The following is a 13,071-nucleotide window of genomic DNA, read 5'->3' as shown; positions in this document are numbered from 1 at the left end:
AACAGTAGCTAGCCCTTGAAATAACTGTCAGTCTGAAATGCAAACAAGCCCCATTCTAGCCAGATGCTGGTCCTGGGACTTGAATTAAACGGAGCAGGCCTTGTGGTGCAAGCACCCAGGAATGACAAAGCTGAAGATGGTCATAGAGAGGTCACTTGGTAAAACTAGTCTGAGACCCATCTGGAGACTTCCATAAGCCTGATGTTCAATCAAGTCCAGCCTTAGATGGGTCAGTGAGCCATCTCTCCTCTGCCAAATCTCCCAACACCTACAAACAACGGTGTGTAGAGCTTAACACAGGGTGTGTTTTTAAGTCATAGACTGAAACAGATGATATCCTCAGTGAATGTGTCTTGTAGACACATAAAGGCATGATATTTAAATACTCAATTAGACACACCGATGTTTGTCTCTGAGGACTCTGCAGACAGTTACCTTTGCCACAAAAAATCATTAAGAGTTAACATGGGGGGCTGGGGATTTAGCTCAGTGGTAGAGCGCTTACCTAGGAAGCGCAAGGCCCTGGGTTCGGTCCCCAGCTCTGAAAAAAAAGAACCAAAAAAAAAAAAAAAAAAAAAAGAGTTAACATGGGGTGCTGGAGAGCAGGCCCAGCAGCCAAAGGCACTTGCCGCTTCTGCATTGGACCCAAGTTTGGTTTCCAGCACCCCCATAATGGATCCCGAGCATCTGTAACTCCAGTTCCTGGAGATCTGGTGACCTCTTATGGCTTCTGCAGGCACTTCATGCAAATGATGCTCATGAAACTCACAAAAGAACACAAATATAAAAATAAAAGTTTTTTAATTAATTTATTTATTTAATGTTTATGAGTACACTGTTGCTCTCTTCAGACACACCAGAAGAGGGCATTGGATCCCATTACAGATGGTTGTGAGCCACCATGTGGTTGCTGGGAATTGAACTCAGGACCTCAGGAAGAGCAGTCAGCGCTCCTAACCGCTGAGCCATCTCTCCAGTCCCCTCCCCCCCCCTTTTTTTTTTTAACAAAAAAGGGTTATGTTGGCCTGAGATGACTCAGTGGTTATTGTACATGGTGCTCTTACAAAGAACTTGAATATGTTTCCCAGCACCAACATCAAAGAGGCTCACCACTGCTTATAACATTAGCTCTGGGAGATCTGATATCTTCTAGACTCCTCAGGCATCTGCACTCAAACACATGCCCACATGCGGACCAGACACATGTATATACACCTAATTAGAAATTTTAAAAAATTGAAAGAGTTACTAAGAGTGGTTTCTATAAATCTCTGAGACTAGCAGACATATGTGAATGCCAGACACTGCCAAGCCAAAGACTGAGTCCCCTGACTTCGGCTACCCACATCTCCCACTCCTCTCCACATTATCGCCAAATCACAGATCACAGCCCGACAATGTCCCTCCCCTTGTTATCTGCCCCCCAATAGCCTTCAGGACAAACACCAAACTGCTTCTCCCAGCCCAAAAGTCCCTGGGTTCCAACATCCTCCCCCTCTAGTTCTGCTCCTGTTGCCTAGGAAGAGATATCTGCACACTTAAACCTCATACCCACTCTTCCCTTCCTTCTTGGCTGCAGCCACTCCGCTCCGATTGGATGCCTGGTGTGATGGGTGTGTCTGCATGTTCCTGAGCTCCCTGCCCACTGAAACCTTTCATTTTCTTAGCCTTAATGTATCTGTTCCTCTGACCGTAGTACTCAATACTGAAGAAAGACTTGTACAAACACAGACAGGAATATGTTCAAGGATGTTTATTTTTTTTTTTTACGTTAACAAGAAAATAGACACGAGTTCTTGAGTGGGTTTTATAATCTCCATGTATCTGTTCTGTGGTTGTTGTGAAGCTAGAAAAATGAAGACAGATCAGAATAGAAGAACATCAAAAGGCCCCCCATAGTATGTTGTATTGGGATCCCTAGGGGTCAATGGAATACATATCCTTACACCATGGGCAGTCTCTCCCGGAGAAAAGGATAGGTGGGCAGGGAATTCCACGTTCCTGGGTTGTGAGTCCTCAGTAGCTCGGACTCCCAAACAACTCTCAGCTGGGAGGTGAGGTCATGTACAGCACACATAACCTGCTCCTCTCCAGTAAAATTTTTCATTGTTACCTTGAGTCAATCAGATATGATGAAGAGTTTCCACAAGGCACTGTAGATGAAAGGAAGCATCGCAGTCTTTATATATCGACCCACCATTCACAAAACCTTCGGTCTAATTCTTGCCACCGATTCATTCTCTGGATTGTAATTTTACATAACTGTTTGGATTTCACTTCCCTTCTCATACACTGAAGAGAGAGAGACAAAAGTGACCTCTGCAGACTCTTGGGTACTTCTCCTACCATGAAGGGTGTGCAGTTTTAGTAAGAATAACAATTGCCATACTGTTTTTTCCAATTTTTTATTGCTTTTAATTTTTTACAGTCCAGCTGTCGTCCCCCTCCCAGTTCCCCCTCCCACTGTTCCTCATTTCTTTCATCCTCCCCCTGTCTCCAAGAGGATGTCCCCTCCACCCCCCTGCCAAGTGTCCCTGGGGCCTCAAGTCTCTTGAGGGTTAGGCATGTATACTAACCAATCTGTCATAGCAACTCCAGCTATGCAGTTAACACTATTACCTCAACTCTATGAGAGAAGACACTGAGGTCCAGAGATGAAGTATATTATCCCAAAATCACAGCTCTGTGGAGCTGGGGCCAATTTCCAGGCAGAGTGGCTCCAGAATCTGTGATGATAACCACTTTGCAATGTTGCAATGGAGGGTCATTGTCTTGTTGCTTAATTGTTCATTTAAAAAATGCTATTGAATGGTAAGAGAAGCCAAATATTAAAACTGTAGCTGGTAAAATTGTCTCTGTAAAAGGCCAAATGCAAAAAGGGAGGAAAAGTTCTATTCCTGTATGTGAGCATTTCAGGATACATTTCTTCTGGATGCTATCGTGTGGTTCTATCTACATAGTTCCATGTAACAAAAAAATGCATAAAAAGATGTCTCTTCAGCATTCTTGTGAATTTTTCCTCTGAAAATAACGGCATCAATCGCACCCCCACATTGATGCTCTCCGTTTTAATTTCACAGATGAAAGAACTCGGTGTCATCTTCTACAACTGCAGCTGCCTGGTCCTAGATTTACAGAGGATATTCGCTTTATATAGCTCATTAAAATTCAAGAGCAGAGTACCTCAGACCTGGTCCAAGAGACTCTATGGAGTCTATGACAATGAAAAGAAGCTTCAGCTCCAATTGAACGAAACCAAGTCGCAGGCCTTTGTGTCGGTGAGTCATGCTCCTTCCTTGGCTGCTACATTCCCCAACTTTTGTCCTCCAAAGGCTATGTTTACTGGCCTCTCTGACTCCTTCAGGCTCCCCTTCATAGCCCAACCTCATAACCTTTTTCTTTCTGTCTCTTCCAGTTAGCATGTGGGCATGGGTAAGGCCATTGGCTAGAGCAAGGGCAGCGTACCAAAGGCCTTTGAGGAAAACTGACCCTTCCTTCCCTAGAAGCCATGAACTGCCTATAGTCTTGGCTAAGGGTGGTGTCTTGTGAACCCCTCCCCCATCCTGGAATGTTGCCTGGTGGGTCAATCACGCTTGTCTTACAGGCAACCACAATTGCTGTGTAAGTTCATAAGCACAGCAGGACTGTCACATCCAGAAGATACTATTGTTCAATAGTCCCCACTGACCTCTGGCTCTTTGCACTTTCTTTTGCAACTTCCCTGAGCTCATGGGTGAGGAGTGATATAGAAGACACTAAAACTTTCCAGTGGTGAAATGTCGATCACATGGAAAGCACCATGGAGGCCCCAGCTCCCGGAACCGATTGCTATCACAGCTGATGCACCCTCTGTCCATGATTCCCAGGTGTATCTAACAGTAGAACCCTGATAAGACAAATTTGAGGTAGCCCAACAGGTAAAACAAATGCAGTGCCGATGCTTGGGGCAGGCCAGCACAAGGCAGCCCACTCCTGATGTCTGAGGCTTCTCTGACTCTGGTAAAAACGAACACTCCATCCTCACTCTCTATCCTACGCTCCCCTACCTACCCGATCATACTGTCACTAGAAACTGGGAGTGTGCATTTCTGGCCCTCCAACCTTGGTCTCCAAATTCCAGAACAACTAAGAATCGGCTAGGGGGTATTTTACAGTGCACATTTATAGGCCCTCAAAGTCCCCCTGGATCTGACCCACGGAATCTAGGGTGGGATTTCACCAGTCTGACCTGGGTCATACTCTTGAGTCCATCCTGATGCTTAGCAAGCATTCTGTAGATCGTGTTCCCAAGTGACTGTGGCCCTTTGTCCCTGGATGGACACCAGGGTGCTTATGCCAGGGACTCTTATGTATCCAAGAGCATTTACCTGAGAGTAGAAAACTACACCCTCTTTACCTTTTCACATGAGAGCACCCGAGATCTGAATATCCAGAAGACAGTACAAGACGGTCAAAAGGAAGGTGAAGCTGTTTGTCTAAAATAAAAAAGTTCACATAAATGTGAAGAACAGAAAACAGATATGAAGGATTTCAAGGGAGCAGTGAGGCCTTTTTTTCTTTAAGTAGACAATAAAGTAGCAAATAGAACCACTAGCAGGAGCCTTTTAGAAGAAGCACTTTCACTGCATCTCAAGGTAACAATAGCATCTGAAAGCCAAGTAGATTCCCATCATACAGAACAGCAATGGGAAACCGTGGCAGGATGCCTGAGGCAAGGGATCCCGGAAAACAGATGGGGGGCAATGAGAAATAAATTAACGAAGGGCAATGCTTTGGACAATCGTGTAGTTTGAATTTAATCTTGGAGATAAGTAAGGTTTGGTCTACATTTAAAGGGAGGTTGTTGATTCTGTTTGACAGTGAAGATCTAATGTTGCTATAGGTACCACAGAGCAGCCTGAGTCTTCAGTTAAACCCTTTGGAACTGCAAGGTCTTTGGTGGTTTGTTGTTTTGGTTTTTGTATTTAGGGACAGGGTCTAGAACTAGCTCTGTAGACCAGGTTGGCCTCAAAACCACAGAGATCTGCCTGCCTCTGTCTTCTGAGTGTTGGGATTAAAGGTGTGTACCAGCTGTGCCACCACACCCTGGCTGAAAAGTCTTCTGGGCCCTGTGCATCAGAAAGGACAGTGAAATTTTTGCTCTGGTAACTTAAAAATTTGACTTTTTGGTTTTTGTTCTTCTTCTCTTCTCGTGCCCTCTTCCCTGTCTCTGCTCTCCCTATCCTCCCCCTCCCCCCACGTGCCCATGGCTGACCTTTACTTCTCCCCTTTTACTCTTCTTCTCTCATTAAACCTCTCCAGGTGGAAAAAAATGACTTTTTATCCAAGAGATAGCCAACCAATGAACTGAAAAACACATATTCTGGCATTTCTTTTTAAATTACATAATGCTTATTTTCTATTCGCATTACTTAAATTTATCATTTTATTTTTTTCATTCATAGTATCAAAGCTACCTTTAATTTAAATCCAATTGATACTGAATAAAAACTGGTTTTGACTAAATATCTTATAGAATTAATATTGATAATCTATAAAGACCTCAAAAATTAAACACCCCAAAACTATATCATCCAATCAATAAATAAGGTGAGTCAAACAGACAGCTTTTGAATGAAGAAAAACAAATGGCCAGTAAAAATATGTTTTAAAAAAAATCAACATTTTTAGCTATCAGGCTAATCTCATGAAGAGATTTTTTTTTTCAACTAAGATGCCCTTCCTGATGTGCCTAGTCCGGTTACAACTTGATGTCCCAGGGTGGGGTAGTACCCAAGGGGGGCGTCCTCTTCTCTGTAAAGAAGGGGAGGGGATACTAGGGAGATGGGCTTATGAGGTTGGGAATGGAAGGAGAGGAGGGAGGGGGTAAAGTGAATAAATAAATAATGCAAAAAAAGGTTAGAGACCAAAAAAAAAAAAAAAAAGAATTAAAGTGAATTTACAGCATCTCACTTATTCTTTTTAGACAGTCCTCACTGTATAAACTGAGGATGACCTTGAACTTCTGGTCCTCCTAAGTGCTCTGATTGGAACTTAGGTATGGATGTATCAAAAAAAAAAAAAGAGCAAGAGAGTTGTGTATTTATGTATTTATTTGTTTATTTATTTATTTATCATTCCCCCTCTAAATTAAAAAGAAATGAGGTATAGGGGAAGAAAAGATTCCCTCTTCCCAAATATTTTTGAGTTTTATGTCAAATTGACAAAAATAAAAATCAACCAGAACACTTGTATACAGTTTAGATTTATGTGTGTACATCTATATGTATATGTATTTGTCTATGTGTATACACACACACACACACACATACACGCACGCACACACAAATAAACCTAGTTTTGAGTTAATATCAAGTCTTACCTCTATTTTAAAAATTAGACGCCTTTTTAAGTCTTACCATCAGAACTGTGTTCCTTGTTCTCACCCTCCTGTTTACCAAGTCTTTGTAATTATTTGTTTATGATGATTTTCCCATAATTCTGTAAGGCTCTGAAAATTGCATACCCTCTTTATAATTGATATTTCCAGGACCCAACTCAATGCTTTGAAAGCAGCAATAAATAAATACATTTTAGGCTGAGTTTATTGGTAGTGATATTGGTGGAAAGTTCCAGAACATATATAGCTTTTTCAGTAATATGTGCCAAGTAAACACTGAGGCAAACTAATTTAAGTTTAATATATTTGTTGTAAAAAAAAATCTTAAAATAGTACTTCATATTTTTGGAAGCTGACAGTCCCAAAACCAAGTTAAACACACATAGAGAATATCTGAAGACTTGGAGAATCCTCAGCCCTAAAATTACAGTTTTGATCATTATGACTCACTACAATTAAATATCAAGTTCCAGTTATGATAGTTTTGATCATTCATAACTCAGTTCAATTAAATACAAATTTCCAGTTAGAATATAAAGGGGGATTATTTATAATTTTCTCTTGAACCACAAATTGGTTCTTGGTTAGAATTCCCTATATAACTTCTAGTGATGGCGTTCCAGATAATTGTAATTATTGTATATATGAAGTCAGAAAATGGAAATGAGCAAAGGTGGAGTTTATGTCTTGTAAATTTCTTCTCACAGACCTTAATGTATATGAAAAAATTACATTTCCTTTCTAGGACAGAGCCTAGTTTGTTCACAGTCTGTTTTGATTGATCTGGGTGTGAGGTAGGTTTCATTTCCTGTTTTTATTGCTTTCAATTGTCCATCCATCATGGAGACAGTTGTATTAGCTGAGAGGGGAAGGCATTGAGAAGAACTCAAGTCTGCCATAGGGGGGGGAAATACCGTGCCACATTCCTTCTCAAAGCTTCCTCTTTATTTTAATACTTACCCTTTAACATCTTTATTAAAATATAAGTTAGTTCCTATGAACTCAGTCCTTTTAGAATTTCATAAGCTTCGGTCTGCCCACACGCTCTGCAGTCATCGACACCGTCAAATTTCAGAATGCTTTCTTCACCAGAAGGGAACCCCCATAATCATTAGCAGTTACATCCTGTTTTCCCCTCCCTAGGCCCTGGAAACAAAATCTTGTCTTTAATGACTGTTTTGTTTTGTTTTGTTTTTAAATTTCACCTAGCAGGTTCCAAGAAGTTCTTAGCATGGCTTTGTGTATTTATAGGTAACTCCTTTGTTTCTCTTTCTGGCTAAATAATATTGCATTGTAAATATGCCGGATTTTGTTTGCCTGTTGGTTGGTAGACGTTTGGTGTTCCTACCTTCTAGCTCTGTGCATATGGCCCCTGTGAACATTCATACCCAGGATTCTATCTAAAGACCTTTTTTCAGGTCCTTGGGGTTTACAACTAGGAATAGAATTGCTGGCTGATGATCATTTGCTTTCCAAGTGGGTTGTACCCATCTAAAATCCCACCCTTCGTGTGGCTGTGTTCCTGTAAACACTTATTATTTCTGTCTCATGTTAACCATCCTGGTGGGCATGGTATAAACATCACTGTGTGCTGATTGCATATTTCAGTTGTACTCAGTGTCCAGTGGGAGATCTCCTAGGGAGGTTCTACATTCTATATTCTATACATTCTCCATAACATTCTATTCCATAACATTCTATACATTCTCCCTTAACAAATGGGTGATTTGTGAACCTTTTCTCCAATTCTGTGGGTTTTTTTAAAGCCTGTGTTTGGTTATATTTCAGTGTGTATGTTCCAGAAAGATAGTGTGAGCTTTCTAAAAACTAGGAGACCATTACGAACTATCAGAAACCTACTAAATTCTCTACAAAGTGCATACTGAATGAGTGTGCAAAATAAAATATGCCTACATCTAGCACTTACTGATCCAAGAGAAAACCCAAATTAAGCCAGACACGGGGTGCCTCGATAGTTCATGATGGGGAAAAGTCAGCTTAAACATAAACTGGGCTCTGCAGTCCCACCTTCTACTTCAACTGTGGAATAAAGAAACACTCCGAACCAGGCTTCTAGAATATGGAGGGGAACATAGAAGCCGCCTCTGCACAGTGGGGACTAGTGAGCATCCTAGCCAAACAGTACATCATTCTTTGTGTTGTTATAGATTAAGGAACATTTAGACTGTTGATAACAGTAGAGCCAAGCCTCTGGGTGCAAAGACATTGGTGTAAACAATTATGCCCTCCCTTAATGAACAGATGAGAGCCTGCCAAACCCCAAGCATCGTGAGGCAAGGGGAACTCAGGGAAGACTAAGGCATATAAATACTAATAAAGATGTCCACGTGTGTTGGGGGAGGGGAGATAGCATGAAGGAACGTTCCAACTAGGAATGAAGGGAGGTTGGGATGAGACAAACCTGTGACATTTATCACTTCATGAAATACATTCATGTTCATTTCATGGCTACTTACTGGGTCTATAATGTGATGATGTGTGCATGGTACAATGTACAGGAGCTGTACAAAAAAATAGTACAGCCCAAGAGCTGGCAGATAGTCAAGCATACCAACAAATGAAGCTGAGCCACGTAGAGGGTGCTAGAACGAAGCTCTACAATGCACAGTGCTCACCTTGACCACTAACACATGCCAATGGCCTAGACCTGAGTCCGGAGCGTGACAGGCACTTGGGAATATCTGCTGATCGAGCAACAGCATGCCTATGACCCAACCAGGGAGCAGGCTTTCCTCCTCTTCAGTCCTCAGAGCATACCAGTGTAAGCCAGTGAGACTTTTATTAACCCCATTAAGAAGTAAACTAGCTAGGCCTGGTGATGCCTGTAGTCCCCGTACTTAAAAGGTTGAAGGATTGCTACAAATTCAAGGTCAGCTCAGGCTACAGGGGGATTTCCAGGACAGCTGTGGTTACACAGTGAGACTCTGTCTCATGGAAGGAAGGAAGGAAGGAAGGAAGGAAGGAAGGAAGGAAGGAAGGAAGGAAGGAAGGAAGGGAGGGAGGGAGGGAGGAAAGGAGGGAGGGAGACAAAGGTGTGGTGGTGGTTAAGGTGAGAAGGGAGACGAAAGGTAGAAAGTGTATGCTGACATTCATTCTTGGGCTGAGTGTGAAGTCTGGCCTAAGTCATCAATGCTCTCACTCTCTCCCTAACATCAGGGCACAGTGGCCTTCAAACATCCCTGACCAAAATGTTCTTCTCTACAAAGGCAACGCCCAGTTTGTGATCCCAAGATGAAATTCAGGAAGCTCTTAAGTGAAACGAACCCCTGGGTGTTTTGACACATTTCAGAGCCCAGGGACCTCTCCAGAGATACGTTCCTCAGCTGCTCCATGGCACCCAGAGGCATGCCTAAGACAGACCAAACAAGGCCGAGGAAATCAAATCATGCCCATGTATGATTTTAATGATATAGGAGAATGAATAAGTACCCCTAAAATCAAGCTAGAAACCGTCTGGCTGATGAGAGGCAAGAACAGGCAATTATATCTCTGAAAGTGATAAATAAAACAGGAAGCAAAATTCCGGAGGTGGATTGTGGGAAGGGTTGTGCAAGAGTACAAGTCACTCAACACCACTGGACCTGACTGAAATGGTGAAGACGGGACTGGGGATATAGCTCAGTGGGAAAGTGCTTGCCTAGCCTAAGGAAAGCCCTGGTTCCCACCAGCCCGGGAATGGAGAGACAGGAAGAATAAAGGAGGGAGGAGGAAATGGTAAGAAAGAAAAAGAAGCATATGGCCTGAGAAGCACATAGTCAAGAGAGGTAGCCTCTGACTGAAGATCTAAAAGAGAAGACATGGGAGACGTACACTTGAGCTGGAATTTAGAGAGCAGATCCAATGGGACAAACGGGGAAGCATGTCATCACGAGGGCCCAGCTAAGCAAATGTCCAGAAGCAGAGGCACAGCCATGGGCTGGGGACATAAATGGGGTAGAATAACAGCCAAGGGTACTCATCCCTGGGATAGAGAGGAGTTCATCCTGAAAGCCATGTGTACCCTTTGGTTAAACGCAAGGCAATGGGTTATATAACCATGCTTTTGATTACCTTATTGGGTTCTTTTACCTACCATCTTTCTCTACCCTTACCCCTTCCAACCCCCCAACAGTAGGTGGGAGAGAAGGAAGGTTAGAGCATAAATGGGGTGTCTATCTCATTAAACTACTTCCTGTTGATTAGGGGCATCAAGTTCCTTGGGCAAGTCTGATCATCATCAGGGTGTCCAATTTCTTCTCCCAGTCTCTTTGCTTGTGACTACTTGACAAATGCAGCTACAGAGGGAGCTGCCTCCTTCAAAGCTCTGACATTTTTATACCCTCTCAACAGTACCCAGAATTCCAATGTAAATGATCTTCAGCTGGCAGAATCATATCCCTGCCAGAGCACGAGACAAATCACAGTCAGCTGCTGTGGACAAACAGAAGCAGCCCCATATCCCACACCTGGGATTAAAACAGAAAATATATTCACATAAATAACTGAGATTTTAAAGAAGCCAAAATATCACTATGGGTTAGGAAGAGCATTTGCCATCATAAAGTCTCGACACCAAGGACTGAATGGTCCTGAGTAAGAGGATCTAACAGACTAGAAGCCCGAAGGTACAGAAATTCTGTGTTCCAGTGCGCTCTCGCTCTCCCCCCGCCTCTCTCTCTCTCTCTCTCTCTCTCTCTCTCTCTCTCTCTCTCTCTCTCTCTCTCTCTCTCTGTGTGTGTGTGTGTGTGTGTGTGTGTGTGTGTGTGTGTGTGTGTGTGTGTGTGTGTGTGTGTGTGCTTAACACAGGCAACTTCTTGTCAGATAAAGGCAGGACTTATAGGAAATACTCTTTTCAATCCTCCCCACTGGGAAAATAAAGAACGCTCTGAAGTATATCTTCCTCTTGCTGTACCAACTCCATCTAAAGACAGCCTATTTTTATGAGAGTTCAGGTGTATGAAAAGTAGCTCCAGCATAATTTTTTCTCTTTCCTCATTTTGCTGATGTCTGGCAGAATATCTGTTTCCTCAGCCTTTCTTGATGGATTTGGGCATCACGGTAACTTCCGTTTTCCTTGGAGGGTTGTTGATGGCATTCTATACAATCAGCACTCCTCTTTCTGACGCTATGAAAGATCCAGGGGAAAAATAAGATTTTTTGAATTTGTGTCCGGAATATTTTTATGGCCAATATCACTTCCTAGATGAAATGAATTTCTAAAATAAATTTCTTACTATATGTGTACATGTCTATAAACAATGTTTTAGAAAAATTATCAGCTATATACAACAGGGAGGGATCCTAGAATCATGTAAGATTAAAATAGGTTACTCTCAAAGTAGCAAGACCTGCACTGGAAGTAAAAATTCCCTCTTGAGAAAGACTTCAAGAACTTGAAACACATCCTGCCTCAGTTTTGACAAAACACAAAATATCTTTGTTGTTATCTGATCAAGAAGCAAAAAAGGTTTAAATACCATGTAATTAACGATATTCCAAGACCTACCAACACAAACAAAAAGGCACTTTAAATGTTTTTAACGTGTAAATGCCTATAATTCAGCTCTAACATCTTGGGTTTTATATCTTCACAGAACTCTCCCAAACTCTTTTGCCCTAAAAACAGAAGCTTTGACATTGATGCCATCTACAGCGTGATTGATGATGCCAAACAGTATGTGTACATTGCTGTCACGGACTACCTGCCTATTTCCAGCACGAGCACCAAAAGGTCAGGGACATTCTGACCCGTACAGTGCAGTCCTCAGGCCTCTGGGCCCTGAGATGCTGCCATGCTGTATCAGGAAGGTACCCTTCCAGTGGGCTTCGTGTGTATCCGCAATTTTCCCATCATGCCTTTCTTCCCCCGATGGATCCAATTTAAATGTTCAGGGTCTTACTCCACAGGAGTACATAACTAGTTTATCCTGCAATCATAGGAACAGTATCAGAAAGATTAGGTTATTAATAGAAAATTGTATCCCCCTGTGCCCTCAATGTGAAGGTGAAGGAGTTTTAAAACACATGCTTTTGGACAGCTCACCCTTCCTAATGAGAAGGCTATCGAATGAAAAGGCTATCTTTACAGTGAATGGCTTCTCAATTCCTGTTTGATCACACAGTAACTTGGAAATGATTCAGGGACAGAGGATACTACACAGCTTCAGGGAGAGTAATCACACATAATGCTCAACCACACCCAGGCAGTCCCTCTTTGCGGACTGGAAGGGCAGATCTTTGGGTGCTCGTCAGTGTATTCGACGATTACGTTTAACCAGGAAACGCTTTCCAAAACGCGTTTCTGACTGCCAATGAAGGCCTTCGTCATCCAGAAAATTATAATTTTAAAATAGCCATTTAGTTAGCTTAAATGATTAAGTGCACCAAATATTACTTGAATGCTTTTTCATCTCGCCAATGCCACATATGTGCAATATGTAGCATCTTTATGCAAATGGTTGTAAGACTGCAAAAAGCCTGCCAGAAACGCGCCACTCGCTCTATGACAGTGGGAAAGCTTTTTGAGCTGTAAGAGGCGTGACAGAGCTACTTTAAAACATTATCTGCCTTTTGAATGTTCATGGATTTTCTCACACACTTTTGGCTTTAGGCTAAATTTTAGATGTCCGATTCCCTCTGGAAACATAACGTGGTGCTTGGTTGTCCTGTAGCCAAGGAGGGTGGGGCTACGT

At 42.3% G+C, this 13,071-nt stretch overlaps 1 protein-coding gene across 6 annotated transcripts in view; it reads left to right on the top strand.

Annotated features, from left to right (window-relative positions):
* Positions 1 to 13,071, top strand: part of Pld5 (phospholipase D family, member 5) — a 355,705-nt gene that overhangs the window by 321,910 nt on the left and 20,724 nt on the right. For all 6 annotated transcript variants that reach the window (XR_015635137.1, XR_015635138.1, XM_087580311.1 and 3 more), the window contains exons 6-7: positions 3,081 to 3,278; positions 11,974 to 12,110. Coding sequence is in view for 4 of the 6 variants with exons in the window: in XM_087580311.1 (XP_087436437.1) it covers positions 3,081 to 3,278; positions 11,974 to 12,110 (335 nt within the window). In the remaining 2 variants the exon portion in view is untranslated. The remainder of the gene's footprint in view (positions 1 to 3,080; positions 3,279 to 11,973; positions 12,111 to 13,071) is intronic.

The sequence above is a fragment of the Rattus norvegicus genome, chromosome 13 (assembly GCF_021556685.1).
Source record: "Rattus norvegicus strain SHRSP/BbbUtx chromosome 13, alternate assembly SHRSP_T2T, whole genome shotgun sequence".
In the NCBI taxonomy this organism is placed as follows: Eukaryota; Metazoa; Chordata; class Mammalia; order Rodentia; family Muridae; genus Rattus; species Rattus norvegicus.
Note: the sequence above shows the minus strand (reverse complement) of the source record. Positions and strands in the feature narration are given on the sequence as shown.